General features: G+C 42.5%; 1 protein-coding gene across 2 annotated transcripts in view; it reads left to right on the forward strand.

Moving 5' to 3' along the window:
- LMX1A (LIM homeobox transcription factor 1 alpha) overlaps window positions 1-16,025 on the forward strand; it is a 154,146-nt gene that overhangs the window by 100,012 nt on the left and 38,109 nt on the right. For both annotated transcript variants that reach the window (XM_025403483.1, XM_025403474.1), the window contains exon 4: window positions 6,314-6,546. In XM_025403483.1, coding sequence (XP_025259268.1) covers window positions 6,314-6,546 — 233 coding nt within the window. The remainder of the gene's footprint in view (window positions 1-6,313; window positions 6,547-16,025) is intronic.

The raw sequence follows: 16,025 nt of genomic DNA on the forward strand, positions 1-16,025 counted from the left end.
CAGGCTGGAGTGCAATGGTGAGATCTCAGCTCACCGCAACCTCTGCCTCCCGGGTTCAAGAGATTCTCCTGCCTCAGCCTCCTGAGTAGCTGGGATTACAGGCGTGCACCACCATGCCTGGCTAATTTTGTATTTTTAATAGAGATGGGGTTTCACCATGTTGGCCATGCTGGTCTCGACCTCCCAACCTCAGGTGATCTGCCTGCCTTGGCCTCCCAAAGTGCTGGGATTACAGGCGTGAACCACCGCACCCAACCAGAACTCACAAAATTCTTAAGCAACAAGAACCATGTTTGAGGCAAGAAAGAAAAATCCACAAGGGTCAAATGATAAAGGCACAAAAAAATTGTGCTACACCTTATAGGTCACAAAGTACTCCATGTACGTTTAATCCTCATTAGTCCAGAAATGAAGACATCATTATTACCTTTTACATCAAAGCAAACTGAGGCAGCAAGTGATGAAGTGGTGTTCTCCCAGTCATGCTGCCTGGAAGTGGCAGAGCCTGAGAACCCAGGCTCTCTCACCAAAACTGAAAGTTATGCATCTTATAGCTTGCAGCTGTACAAGAAGAGATGTCAGCAAGGCATTGAATAGCATATCGGCCAACTTCTATTTTCCTGCTTGGCAGAGTGAGTGGAAAAGGGAGAGTGAGAGGAGGTACAGGGAGAAAGAGGAAAACAAGAGAAAGTGTAAGACAAAAGATTCTGTGACCTTTAGTCTAAGCTAAGTGAAGGTCTCTCCTTTGTGCTATTCCCAGCTATTTCTCTCTGCGTATCCCAAACACATCCTACTGAGGTCATATATTTAGAGTCTGCTGCCTTCCAGAGAATGTGAACTCCCTAAGGAGAGGGACAGCCTTATTTATCACGGCATCCCCAGAGCCTTCCCCACAGAGAGTGATCAGTAGAGGAAGAACAGCACTGAGTGCTTAGTCTCTGCAACAAGTACTGCACTGGATGCTTTTCCAAGAGGTAGATACTGTTATTCCCATTTTACAGGTGAGGGAATTAAATGCAAAGAAGAGATAAGGAATCATTTGAAGAGCTTTCAGGGGCAGGACAATTTATAACATCAAGGAAAGCTGGGTGGTGTTATGTATGCCTTGATGAGCTGGACATCTCTGGAAGCCTTGTCCAGCTGGCCAGGGCACAGCCAGGCTGCCAGGCTGTGAACCCACAGTGAGGTCTCATTAGCATTCAGTGGGGGAAGTAACCATGGGGGATGCCATCCAGAGCATTAGGAAAAGACAGGCTGTGTTTTAATTATGACCTGGACTTTTGAACAAACCCTTTTCTCTGCTTGTCTGAGCCGTAGAGAAAACAACTTGTGGGAGGTGTACAGTCGGCAGCTGGGTCCACAGCGGTAGCCATACAGCTGTGTACACATCTGGCACACAGGTGGTGGACCACATGCACCTTTTCTCCTTGAATTGCTCTGGGGTTAGTGAAGGTAATAGGAGTCAAGGTAGTAAGGCGAGGTTGATCTGGTTTGAACCCAGAAAGGGAGGGAAAAACAGAAGGAGAGAAGAAAAAAACAGGACTGCCCTGCTCTTCCTGGTCTGTAATCCCCAGTGACCATGACCATTTCAGGATTTGAGCCCAGACAACTCCCGCCACTTCCTCTAGCCACTCCTGAGTCAACATGGTGGGCTTTCTTTGTTGAGCTCACTCCAACCCTCCCTTCTCCAACTTGGGGGAAATTTTTGGAGTGGGGGATGAAATTAAGAAGGCAAGAAAAAGAGGAGGAGATTAGCAGGGTGGAAGTTAGACAAGCACAGATGCTACCACCTGCTGTTGCAGCTTCTCAAGTGCTTGTTGACTCCCTGGGAGCATTTGCCTTGAGTCTGTTTAACAGTTAATTCCAGGGGAAGGGGAGGAGAAGGAGGGCTTGGGGACAAAGGGCCTTTGACCAGCTCCTGGAAAAGCATTGATTAGTTTGCTCAGGTTGGCAAACAGCAACCGGGGACTTGGGGCCCAGGGGTGAAATGGGTGGATTTTCTGCCCAATGACAGTATCCAGCATAGGGGAGAGGGAGTCAAGGCAAATAGTCAAAGGGCTGATGTGCCAGAGGTTTAGACATAGAGAGAAAAACTGCACTGGGTGAGAGGGCAGGGGAAGGGCAGCTGGAACCTGGAGTTCCAGGCTCTATCATAACTGTTAGTGATAAACGAGCCATTCCAACCCCTTGGACTGTCCCCCAGTTTCACTTCCTTGCTGAAACTGAGAGGCAGAGGAGAAGCATATCGAGATAGGTTATTCTGAGGTGCTTCTGATGGCCAAGGGCAGGGAGAACTGGTGTGGTACTTCAAGGCCTTTGTTGAAAGTAAGACAGCACATGCACTTCCAATCATGCAGCCTGGCCCCTGTCCCAGGAGGCTGTTTCCTGAGAGGTGGCTTCATCATCTTTTCCAAGCCTTGCCTTCCTTCACTCAAAGAATTTGAATGGCCCCCTTTTTTGTGTCAACCTGTGAGTAATGCCTCCCTGGGAACTTCTCCTTAGCTTCCCCTTCATTGCACCCTCAAAACTCTTGCCTTCCTCCAGGAAGCTTCCAAGGTAAACACACAGTGCACATGTATTGACTTAGAATCATAAACCAGCACAATTTAGAGTTGGGAGGTGATTAAATATTATAATTACATATACGATAGCTTTATGCCATTTTATTTTATATTCATGGGACATTGCTTTATATTGTTCTTATATTCTGTTCCCTAAAGGTAAATCCGTAAGGTTAGACATGATTTATCTATTCATTTATGTGTTTGTTTACTGTCTCTCCCACTAGCACGTGTGCTACATGAGGTCAAGGATTTGTCTGTCTTGTATCCTTTTGTGCCTACAACAATGCCTACCACGTAACAGACACTCAGTATGTACTTGTTTATGTACATGAATGCTGTTTGGATGGGGGTTTCTTTTCTCCTCTCCCTGTAAAGACACAAAGTGTGGTATATTGCAGGGTGCATAGTGGATGCTTGTGAATAAATGAAAGAATGAATGAAATGAATAAATGATTGAATGAGTACATGAATGAGATTTTGAGTGAATGCATTGGCAACACTTAGGCCATCATGGTAGTTGGCCTGCCTATATGAAATGCTCTTCAGTTGTTCCTGTTTTCTTAGCTCCTGCTGGGGTGGGGCTCATCAGCAGAGCACGGTGGCCTCAGCTCCCTGGATAGGCTGTGAGTCAGTTCGTATCTAGCTTTATAAAGAGGAGAGTGGTGTGGAGTTTTATCTGCTCTCTCTGGCCATTCTGTGCCCCCTTGACATTCTCTCCTGTACACCATCTGACCTTTCCATATCTACTGACCCCTCTGGCACATGGGGATAAACAGAGTGTTTTTGAAAGTATTTTCCCCTCTATTTTGCTACTACTTTAAAAAAGAAAAAAAAACCTCTTTATTTTGGAAATAGTAAAATGAATGTTATAGTGAATGAATCCCAGAGATATTCTTAGGGTATATTGTCTCTGTGCTTATGCCAAAGTTTTGACAAATGCAATTATGGTATCATCAAGCAATTTTAAAAAGAAAAAGGAAACAGAGGGATCTGCTTCAAATTTTAGTTTTCTCATAGGTTACCCTGAATTGTTATTTCTCTGGAGTGACAAGGAAGAGAAGAGAGACATCTTTATTGGATATCTATTATGTGGCAGCTCATATGCTAGGCTGTTTATATATATTATGTTATTTCAGAAAGAGGGTGAACAAATTAGATCCACGAGTCAAATAAAATCAACTTTTATTGAGCACCCACCATATGTGAGTGTATATAAATATTCCATAGGCCTTGTTCTTGAAATAGGAGTTGTTGACAAGATAAGTTATATACATGGGAAAAGTAAAATAATAAGGCAAGAGTAAGATAATATTTTGAGCCAGCAGTTGCAAGCAATTGATGGTAGAATTTTTGTAGCTGGAGGAGACTAGCCTAACATCTTAATAACAGACAGAAAAAAGGAGATATGAAGGCGCAGGCTAAACAACCTGCCCAAGATTTTGCAGGGTTATCTGTAGAGCTGGCGGCAGAGCACAGACCTCCAGTGCCCACCACTTTTCATATTGTAGTTCTGAGACATCTCCGGAGAACTGTGGAATGACCCACAGAGATAGTTCCTGGTATCATCATTCAAAGGAGGGGCAGTCACTTCAGGCTGGGGGGCACAGATCAGGGCAGGATTCAAGGAGAAGATGGAAGCTGCTGTGTCCTGAAGGGTGGTTTGGGTTCAGATAAGTTAAACAGGAAAACATCATTTCTAGGATGGGGAAATGACATAAATAGTCCCAGAGGTAGGAAATAAGTAATTTTGTATATTGGAGTCTTCGCATTATCGTTACCTGCCAGCTCTGACCACTAGGACCCTGGGAGCCATGCCCTATGCTTTCCTATCTCCCAGCTGTAGGCTCTGCCCCCTTCTTTCTGTCTTACCTCTGCTGCATGAGTCCTGACCCTGATTATTTCCCAGCCGCTCACTCATCTCACTACCTCTGTTTCTACTCCGCTTTTCATATAGCCAAGAGCTCCTTTTCCAGAACTTGGATATTACCATGTTAAAAAACCATTCAAGCCTAGTGAGGTGGCTCATGCCTGTAATCCCAGCACTTTGGGAGGCCGAGGTGGGAGCATCACTTGAGGTCAGGAGTTCAAGACCAGACTGACCAACATGGTGAAACCCCATCTCTACTAAAAATACAAAAATTAGCTGGGCGTGGTGGTGTGCACCTGTAATCCCAGCTACTCAGGAGGCTGAGGCAGGAGAATCGCTTGAACCCAAGAGGCGGACATTGCAGTGAGCCAGGATCACGCCACTGTACTCCAGCTTGGGTGACAAAGCAAGACTGTGTCTCAAAAAAAAAAAAGCCATTCGATACTCCCAATTGCTGGCCAGATGATGTCCAGCTCCCTACTGTGTGATTGAGTCATGACTTAACCTCACCTGCCACCTTCTTGGAGGTACCTGCCTCTAACTTGGTGGAGTGCACCCTACGACCTGGGCATCCATGCCTGTTCATGGCTCCAGGCCTTTACACAGGCTGTTCCCTCCCCTGGGAATGTCCCTCCTCCCACCCCTTTGGGCCTGCCAGCCTGCCTTCCTTCCTGTCTTTTGTTTGATTTAGATTTATTGAATACATACTAAATGCACCCCCCACTCACTCCCTGCAGGTTAGTTATTTCCCGCTCTGTACTCCCACAGCCCTCTACTTTAATTATTTGGATATGTCTATCTCTTCCATTAGCCTGAACTCAATTCTGAGGGGGATTTTCCTTTATTCATCTTCACATCACTAGGACTTACTGCTTTTGGCTTGGCATATATAATAGATACTCTAACTGTTTTGTTGAAAATAAATGAAAGAAGAGTTAAGTCTTGAGAGATAGGCTGAATCTATTGAATATCAGGCTGGGAAGTTGGGATGCCATTTCTCAAAAACTAGCTTACACATCTAAGCTCTTACACATCTCAAGAGCTTGTTAAGAATTCACATTCTGGGGCACATCCTTTTACACTCTCACAGGAGTGGGCCTGGACAATTTTATTATTGTTATTGCTGATTGAAATAATTTAACTAATAAGCTCCCCTAGGGATTCTGAACAGCTTGCCTGGTGCCAGTCTGTAGACCAACCTTTGAAAGCACTGTGTCATGAACCACAGCAAATAAATTCTGGGCATTAACTCGGATACTCTTCCTTTTTTAATCTTTAATTTTATTTTAGGTTCTGGGGTACATGTGCAGGATGTGCAGGTTTGTTACATAGATAAATATGTGCCATGATGGTTTGCTGCATTTATCGGCCCATCACCTCGGTATTAAGCCCAGTATGCATTAGCTATTTTTCCTAATGCTCTCCCTCCCCCCACCCCACCCCCTGAGAGGCCCCAGAGTGTGTTTTCCCCTCCCTGTATCCATGTGTTCTCACTGTTCAGCTCCCACTTATAAGTGAGAACATGTGGTGTTTGGTTTTCTTTTCCTGCAGTGGTTTGGTGAGGATAATGGCTTCCAGCTCCAATCATGTCCCTGAAAAGGACATGATCTTGTTCCTTTTTATGGCTGCATAGTATTTCATGGTGTATATGTACCACATTTCCTTTATCCAGTCAGACACCCTTCTTCAGTCTTTGAGTGACTCAACTGCATGCTTCAATGCAATCTCCTCAAGGATTAAATAACCTGGATTTAAAATACATTTCATTCTAACATTCATATCCTAGTTCTTGAAGTTCCTTTTGCTGTTGACTTCAGGGGAGACCCAGGACCAAGCCAGATTTTACTCATGGTGCATGTACTTCCTTTCTTCCTGCTGCCAGGCTGTTTGCTGTTAAATGTGGGGGCTGCTTCGAGGCCATCGCTCCCAATGAGTTTGTTATGCGGGCCCAGAAGAGTGTATACCACCTGAGCTGCTTCTGCTGCTGTGTCTGCGAGCGACAGCTTCAGAAGGGTGACGAGTTTGTTCTGAAGGAGGGGCAGCTGCTCTGCAAAGGGGACTATGAGAAGGAGCGAGAGCTGCTCAGCCTGGTGAGCCCAGCAGCCTCGGACTCAGGTGAGTGCCAGGTGGCGGGCAGGGCTGTGGTGGGGTGGGTAGAGTGGAGTTGGGTGGCTGTCTGCATTGTTTCTTCCCTAGAGGGCCAGCCTCCAGGGCAGCCTAGCTCCATGGCAAGGCAGTTCTGTGTATTCCAGGAACTTTCTTTGTAAGCTCAGAGTAATCTCTCATCAGTCAGCGATTACCATGACGATGGCGCATAACAAATTACCCTCAAATTCCATGGCATACAACCATAAACACTTCACACACACACACACACACACACACACACACACACACACACACACACGTGTCTGGGTTAACTGGAGTTAACTGGACTTTGCTTCAGGCTTCCAGTTACCTGGAGTCTGCTGATCTCAGCTGAGCTTAGCTCCAGGCTGTAGACAAGGTTTAGGAATACTCTGTGCCATTCATTCCAGGATCCAGGTTTGAGGAGCAGCAGCTGCAGGGCATGATCTTCGGAGAGTGGTAAAAGTGCAAGAAGGCATGCCCAACCACAGAGCACATTTCAAGCTTCTGCACACATCATGTCTGCTAATATTCCATTGGCCAAAGCAAATGGCAATATCAAATCCAAAGTCAAGAGGAGAAGAAATACACTCCATGCACCACAAACCCCTGCCCAGGTATAGATACATAATACTTTTAAAGAGAATGATGGATTGGAACCAATAATTCAGTCTACCACAATCACCAAACTGTCCTAAGCTTTTGTTTCCTCATTTGTCAAGTGGGAAAGATGGAATCTATCTAAGGCTTGGCAGGTCACATAAAGAAAGGCACTAGAATGATTTTGTTCTTTCTCCTCATCAGCCACTTGACCCTCCCTCTTATTGCCTTGAGGGTTGGCGAAAGAGAGAAGACAGGAGAGGTTCAGAGATTTTACAGGGCAGGCTTCACAAGGCCAGACAAATTACATTAAATTAACACTGACTACATTCAACATGAAATGCCTTTTTGGAGTGTTGGTCCACACAGCTCCAGCATTCCTCTTATCCGTAGGAATCTGTGAGATCCAATTAGGTCACATCTATGTGACCTTACTAGTTCTTGCCATTGCCAATTCCAGTCCATTTCCAAGCCCCCTGTAACCTCACTCTATCCATATCTTTGGCCTGTTTGGGAGGTTCTGATCACTCCCATCCTTCACTCCAGCCTTACTAGGCCCTAGCACCTGTCAGTGTGTCTCACCCACTCTCAAATCTTAAAAGTCTATTCCTTCTCTGCCTCTTTCCCTCTCTCTTTTGTCCTGCTAGCTTATCCTTTAAGCTTCCCTCTAAAGGCAACTTTATCGGGAAGGTCTCTTAATCCCTCATGCTGGGTGAGTTTACCCTTAACTTCTGCTACTGGGATATTTACTTCATTGTAGTTACATGTTTGGTTGTTTCTTATTCTTTTCAGAGTGCTAAACTCTGTGAAGGACAATGTGTGTCTTATTTACCACTGTATTCCCAGGCCTAGCACAGGCATGGAGCACTGAGGGTGCCTGATAAACTCTTTGTTAAAGAGTGAATAAACACATAAGAAAAAAGCATCATGGCATGGTGCTTAAGTGCAAAAGCTTTGGAGACAGACAGATGGGATGCCTTAGCCAGGTTTTATCACTATATCTCTGTGACTTTGGGCAAATTTTGGAATCTCTCTAAGCCTCAATCTTCCCAGCTATAAAATGGTGATGATCACACCTACTAACAGGTTTATTGTTGGAGAATGAGACAGAATGCATATAAAAAGCCTGGCGTTCAATAAATGCAGGTGCTTGACATCCACTAGACAGTGTTAGCATCTTTGTAGCAGCCGTGTTCTGCTCCCTTTACCTCCAGGTTGGTTCTTGCCTGGCCTTGCTTGCAGCCTTAAGAAAGCTGACATCAGGAAAGCCCCAACTTCTACTGGTGTTATTGGCCTTAGGTTTTCCTGGATTTATTATTTTGATTTAAGGGAAATTTCTCCTTGTCAGGAACACTGGTACCAACTTATGGAGTATCTTCTTCAGGGGCAGTTGGGCCCATTCTAATGGGTATACCACTTGGTATTAAAAGGTCAACTTATCCTGTCATTTTCCTCCAGGTATCTTGCTCTTAGACTTCCTCCCTAGAATCCTGTAGAATTTCTAATTTCCCAAGGGCTTAGGTGTTATGGTGATCAGAATACCAGCATGACCATAGAAAGATGTGCACTACCCTCCCCTCCTACCTCATCAATATTACTTTGAATGAATGGGGAGTGCTGTCTCTTGAGTAGTTTTACTCTTTGTTAGATCTAATAATTAGAATGACATTCTAGCATTTCCTGTGTTAAATCAAAAACTACTTCCCTGTACCTTTCTATCTATGGTATAAACACTCAATAATTTTGTTGAATAATTAAATGAATGAATTATAATTCTGTTCTCTGAAATTGGAAAAAATAGGTCTGATCTAATCATTTGAAGGCAACAATTATGTCCTTATTCAGTCTTGACTTCTCTATCCTAAACATACATAATCCCTTCATTTGATATGGGTTTCTCACATAGAAACCCATATGATATGCTTTCTCACATAGAAATAAATGCTGCGGTCTAGCCTTTCCTGATAAACATTTGTTTGGAGGCTTAATCACTAAGTTATTCAGTAGTCCCTGTGTCAACGGTTTACAGATTTTACTTCACTACAAAATCAATACGAGGCATTAGTGGATTGGCTCCACGCCCCTACCTCTGCAAAAAAAAAAAAAAAAAAAAAAAGGCAATAGCAAAAGCTTATCTGATCTAAGCAACATTTACAGATTAATAAAATTATAATGCTCAGTACCAGGGAACTGCAACAGATTCACTTTCTGATCACATTTTCAGCAATACCTTCAGTTATGGAAATTTCTCTTTGAGGCTGATATTGACGTATTGGAGCTTTCCAGTTTATTCATTCAGTACACATATCTTGAGTGCTTGTATTATGCCAGGCACAGAGTCAGAATATGAATGACAAGAATGATGTGGGGATGGGGAGGTCTCAAAAGCATATCAAATGAAGGAATTGTGTATGTTTAGGATAGAGAAGTCAAGACTGAATGAGGACATAATTGTCTTCAAATGATTTGATCAGACCTATTTTTTCCAGTTTCAGAGAACAGAATTATAATTCATTCATTTAATTATTCAACAAAATTATTGAGTGTTTACACTGTAGATAGAAAGGTACAGGGAAGTAATTTTTGATTTAACACAGGAAATTCTAGAATGTCATTCTAATTATTAGATCTAACAAAGAGTAAAACTACTCAAGAGACAGCACTCCCCATTCATTCAAAGTAATATTGATGAGGTGGGAGGGCAGGGTAGTTCTAGAAGACCTCTGTTATCCCTTTCAACTCTAAAAACCTGTAATTATTTTTGTAGTTTTAAATGAAGTGACATTAAAGTCTCAACCAGAATCAAATATCTTACCTGGACTACTCATTTTGTCAATTATATCAATGCTGCTTGTCTTGTATCATAAATTTTTTTGTGTGCCAAAGCTTGCCTCTTTACTAAGAGACAAACTTCTAGAGAACAGGGTTGTAGCTTTTGGTTCCTTTGTTCCTTTAACAAAGCTTAGCATGATGTCAAGAGAAGAGTAAGTGATCAAGAAGTACCTAATTAGTTGAATTAAATCTTCATGGAATGAAGTCCACATCATTGTTAACAGAAAGCAGACAACTTTAGGATCTGCCCCAGTACAAATACAGTTCCTCCTCTGGTTTCTGTCTTGAGTACCATACATATATATTGTAGGTGTTTGATAACTGTTTGTTCAGTGAATGACTGATCTAATATCTTTAACCTTTTTATCAATGACTTGGATGAAGACACAGAAGGCAGGTTTATTTGGTTTACAGATGACACAAACCTGGCAAGGAAGGCTGGTGTGGCAGTGGATACTCTCAATGTTCAAAAAGATTTTGACAAGCTAGCAGAACTGCACAAAGACAGCAAGATGAAATCTAACCATCATCTCCCAAAATTCAATTGTAATTGTATGAAATGGTGCCTGTTTTGAGCGAATTCCACGTGGGGTTATAGTTGGCAATAAACCCAACAGGAGCCAAAACAGACATATGCTGCATTAATAGAACTACAGTGTCCCTAATGCGTAACTATAGTTTCAGTATTTTTTTTTTTTTTGCCCTGGTCCGAGCACATTTAGAATATGTGGGCTAATTTTAAATGATACATTTGAGGACTAACGAGAGAGAAACTTGAGGAGAGTAATTAGCTTGTTAAATCATAAATAATTAAAGAGACTCAGTGTATTAAGTAAAAATAAGACCAAGGAACATATGAGAGTCACTCCTAAGGTTGCCGACCCATGTACTGGGGAAGAAATGACAGATTTTGGTTCAACATAGGGTAGAACTGTGTCTGACAAAGGATCAGACTGGATTGCCTTTATGGGAAATAAACTGGTTGTCCCTTAACATTTTAGTTACAGTTGGTGGAAGACTGTATCAATGACCTCTAGGGTGGCTTACATCTAGGATTCTAGAGGGAGGAAGGAGGGAGGGGGGCAAAGGTTGAAAAACTAACTCTTGGGTACTGTTCTTATTACTTGGGTGATCAGATCACTTGTACCTCATACCTCAGCATCATGCAGTATACCCATGTAAAAAACCTGCACATGTACGCCCTGCATCTAAAACAGAAGTTGGAATTATTATTATTTTTTAAATGTATAGTTCTGTGATGCTGACTGATCTTACACAAAAGCATGATGGGATACCAAACTCAGGACATCTGCAACTGCTGTGTGCCCTTTTCTGCTGTGGGCAAGCCTTTTTGTCCTGGTCCCTGCTTTCCTGATGGCCTTGAAGCAGCCTCCCAAGCAGATGAATGGAATTTGTAGCCAGAGTCAGATGATTTTTTTTTTGACACTGGGCAACTTGGATGCCCAAGGTCTCCAGGAGAGAGCCCCGAACATTTACAAACTTCTACATAAGTCTCTAGAAGTGGTTTTCTCCTTCACCAGAGAATCACGGGCTCTTGAGATTGGCAGGCACTTTGGAGTTTATCCAGTCCAAGTTCACATCAGATACTTATCCAGCCTCTACTTGAGCACTTCCTATCATGGGGAGTTGAAGAGATAGAGGGGAAAAATACCAAACTGCTTTTTCTCCTCTCTACTCTCCACTCCACATAACACTTCTGACACCAGCCGTGTAGGGGTTTTCCCCACATAGCAAGCAATTCTCCAGTGGACACCAGCTGGGCATCCCTTAATTCAATTTAATTCTGACACTGTCTACCTAGAGGTAACATCAGATCCCACAGGTTAAGAGCTTGATCCCACAAGACTGCCAGGCCCCATCCCACTTAAGAGGTCAATCAATCACAAGTAGTAGGTTGTCAGCTATATTTCTAACTCACTGGCTATAAATTGGGGATCCTAGGACCTCATCTTCAGGTTCACTAAATTTTCTAGAGCAGCTCACACTTTACTTACATTTACTCATTTACCACAAAGGATATTTTAAACGATACAGATGAACAGACAGGTGAAGAAATTCATAGGGCAAGGTATGGGGGAAGGGGTGCAGAGCTTCCATGCTGTTTCTGGATGCACCTCTCCAGGAACCTCCACATTTCAAGCTATCCAGAAGTTTCCTAACTTTGTCCTTCCGAGTTTTTGTGGAGGTTTTGTTACATAGGCAATGATTGATTACATCATTACCCATTGGTGGTCAGCTTAACCTTCAGCCCCTCTCCCCTCCCCAGAGGTGAAGGATTAGGGGTTAGGGGCTGGGGCTGAAAGTCCCAACCTTCTAATCATGCCTTGGTCTTTCCAGTGACCAGCCCCCATCCTGAAAGAACCTAGGGGCTCCCAGTTACCATTAGCCTACAAAAGATACTCTTATCACACTGGAGTGTTCAAGGATTTTAGTAGATTTTGCCAAGAAACTGGATGAAGACCAAATATATATTCCACAATATCACAGTGGCCCTTGACTTCAATTCTGAGGGTAAATTGTCAGAATTGTTACATTGAATTCCAACATCAATCTCTGTATGTAAATTCAAACCATGGTCTTGGCTGTACTTTTGGGAACTCGCAAAGTAAGTGTTTCCTCTACATGGGGCAGCCCTTCAAGTTCAAGACAGAAATGCTCCCTGAGAGCTAAGATATTTTCTAAGTTTTGTCTTTTCCTTTCTAGTTCTTCCTCATTATTCTAACTAGCCCTCATTACAGACTTTCTGTTTTCTATCTACAATCTTTTTCAGAGGTACAACCAAGAAGGGGATACGGTTTTCCTTATGTGGTTTGAACCAGCACAGTGTTATTACTGTCTGTCGTAGATATTATGTTCTGTTGATGTAGCCCATGATTTCATTAGCTTTTTTGACCTGGGGGTGGAGGCAGGGGCTTGGGGCCTGGCTGTGGGTAACCATGGCTTCTGGCTGGTCCATGTTGCATTTCTTACTTATCTACCCCTCTTATCTTTGCATTTTCTTTTAAAGTCAGAAGTCACCTGAGAGTGTCCTGTGAAGCAGTTTTTAAAAACTTTTAAAAATAAAAACGTTTTTTAAATTTACAAAACAGTTGCAAAATAGGACAGAAGTTTCCATATACCCTTCATTCAGCTTCCTGTAATGCTAACATTTTACATAACCATGGTACACTTATCAAAACTAAGAAATTAACATTGGTATAACACTCAACTAAATTATAGGCATTATTCCATTTCATGAAATTTTTTCCGTTAATGTCTTTATCCATTCCAGAATTGAATCCAGTACATCATGCTGCAATTAGTTGTTTTATGTTTTTTGTTTGTTTGTTTGTTTTAATTGAGATGGAGTCTTGCTCTGTTGTCCAGGCTGAAGTGCAGTGGTGTGATTTCAGCTCACTGCAAGCTCCACCTCCCGGGTTCATGCCATTCTCCTGCCTCAGCCTCCTGAGTAGCTGGGACTACAGGTGCCCACCACCATGCCTGCCTAATTTTTTTATTTTTTATTTTTTTATTTTTAGTAGAGACAGGGTTTCACCGTGTTAGCCAGGATGGTCTTGATCTCCTGACCTCATGATCCATCCGTGTCAGCCTCCCAAAGTGCTGGGATGCAATTAGTTTTATGTTAAATTGCTTTCCTTTTTTCTTCATTTTTGGAATCACTGAAAAAATGTTGAGTCAGAATTTCATTTTTGCTATTTCAAACAATATCTTTATTTCCTTTTAGTGTCTTTCACCACGGGATCCAAATGCTATTTTTTTTTTTTTGCTTTTTTATTTACCATTGAAAATTTTTTCTTCCTGAAGACCAGTTTGCATTTTAGATTATGCCTAGGATTTATTCCTTGGCTAAGGCAGGGCTCTTTTAGGTGCTCTGCTTTTGTACAGGGATTTTCCCAGAGGAAGCCTGGTTGCGAAGTCCCAGTCATGAGGGCCCCTTTCTGCAAATAATGCTTTATGTTTTGGATTAATGCAGCAGTTCCATGGCCTCCATTTATTGGGCAATCTGAACTGCTCTGTGAGGCTTATACTGCTTCACTCCTTGTGTTCTGCATTCATCTGGCCCTAGCATGGTGCCTGGCATGCAATAGGCACTCAGTAAATGTTTGCTTATTGTGTGAATAAATTCACTTTGTCCTATTCATATTGGCCTCTGATGTCCTTGGCAAAGAAGCATCAACTTCCAGTGTAACTTTTCTTCTCGCCGAAGCCAAAAAGAAGATTCCTCACATCTGCTGGAGTCTGTGAATCCTTCTTCCTCCTAATTTTCCGTGGGATATAGGATGTTTTGATTTGGAAGATCCAAATGCCTCGCTTGCCACTCTCATTGTGTAATATGTCTCTTTCTCCTATTCTGAGTCATGCTCTCCACTGCAGGTATTTAGACATTTGTCTTAATTTCCTTCTACAACCTTGGAACTGTTTTTTTTTTTTTTTTCCAATTCATTTCAAAAGTATTTCATCCACCGTGTCTTGGAAATCTTCTTGTTCTCCAATAAATTAGACTAGAGGAGCAGCAGTTAACTCACAAATTCTGGAAAGTGCCTGACTCTTCTCTGGGATTATCCTTGTCAGTTCACCGTCCTGAATTTTACAATGAAAGATAGAAAAGGTCAGCAGGGTTATGAAGAAGTCTCGTCCTCCATATCGTAGTGCATGGGATCTAAAGCAAGACAGGTCTTTGATGCTTTCCCTACACTCACAAGCAGTGTGACTTTGAGCTAGTCACTTCTCCTCTCCAGGACTCTATTTCCTAACCAGTAAATAGGGAGTTACAATACAGCCTTTGTGGGTTGCTGTAGAACAAAAAGAGGTAATGAAAATCAAGGGCTTGAAACTTGATCAATGTCCAATAAATGACAGTTACCATTATTATCTCCTAGTGTGGGAGCTAGTGTAGTTATGGATGGCTCATGGGTCATAAGCTTATTTCACCAAAGATCCATCATTTGCAAGTATCTCCTCTTCCGTCTTTGCTCTTTGGTTTTAGGCACTTATGGATAGCATACCTTGGGAACCTCAAGGTGGTACAGAAAGGCCTGTCATTTTGGGTGGCTAGGGTGCATAAAGTAAAGATGGGCTGATTCATATCATAGGGCCTGTGTGTCTCAGAGGCACTTTCTGGTTTTTGAACATCCTAGCTAGCTAGTGTTGTTGCATCCTGGAAAGTCAATGCAGAAGACTGGGGGAAAAACAGTCTTGAAGTTATTTCTGAGATTTAATAGAAATCTCAAGCAAGAATGGGAAGGATTTATCAAACGTAGCTTCCTTTCTTTAATAGACCAGAAAACTGATGTGTACACTGGTCATTATTTGAGCTATTTTAAATACCTAAGTCTTCCTTATTCTTAAACATTATACTTCCTGGCATATAGTTATCCTAGGGGTGGAGCTGTCTGTGCCTCTTGGTCTGAGGGTGATGGTATGTCTCCCATCTTTGAATGAGTTGCTTTTGGAGTGGACTTGACTTTTCTCTTGCAACTGGAGTCTTTGAGTCCAGACAGGACATTGAACCTGACAGTTAATGAATGCAGTGTACAGCTGAGCCAGAGTTACTCTATTCCTAAGTAGGCCTGCTAGCATTACTCTGTTACATGCCATAATCTATTTATGTCCTTCCAGGCGGCCACCTGACTAACCTTTAATTCAACAAATATTTCTTACAGACACCCACACTCTGTCAGACTCTGTGCTAAATGCTATGTTTTAGTTGCAGAAAAAGAACGGCAGAGGAATAGTGAATGCTGAGCAGCACAGTTGAGGAAAACATCTCAAAGCCAACATCTTAATGTCAGGGGAACAGGGGCCAGCTTTGTGATAGAAAGGAGCTGGCAGATGGGAAAAGGGACATAGCTTGGAGATCAATCTAGCCATTCTTCTTTTTAAGAAGCAGAAGGGTGAGCCACTTTAAAAAGAAAAAAAAAAAAACCTGGGTAGGTATTTAAAAGTACTCTGCTAAACATATTTGTGAAGAAACATATTTAAATCATATTTTATATTGTTCTCTAGAGCCATGT

This window comes from Theropithecus gelada, chromosome 1 (genome assembly GCF_003255815.1).
Source record: "Theropithecus gelada isolate Dixy chromosome 1, Tgel_1.0, whole genome shotgun sequence".
NCBI classification, from domain to species: domain Eukaryota; kingdom Metazoa; phylum Chordata; class Mammalia; order Primates; family Cercopithecidae; genus Theropithecus; species Theropithecus gelada.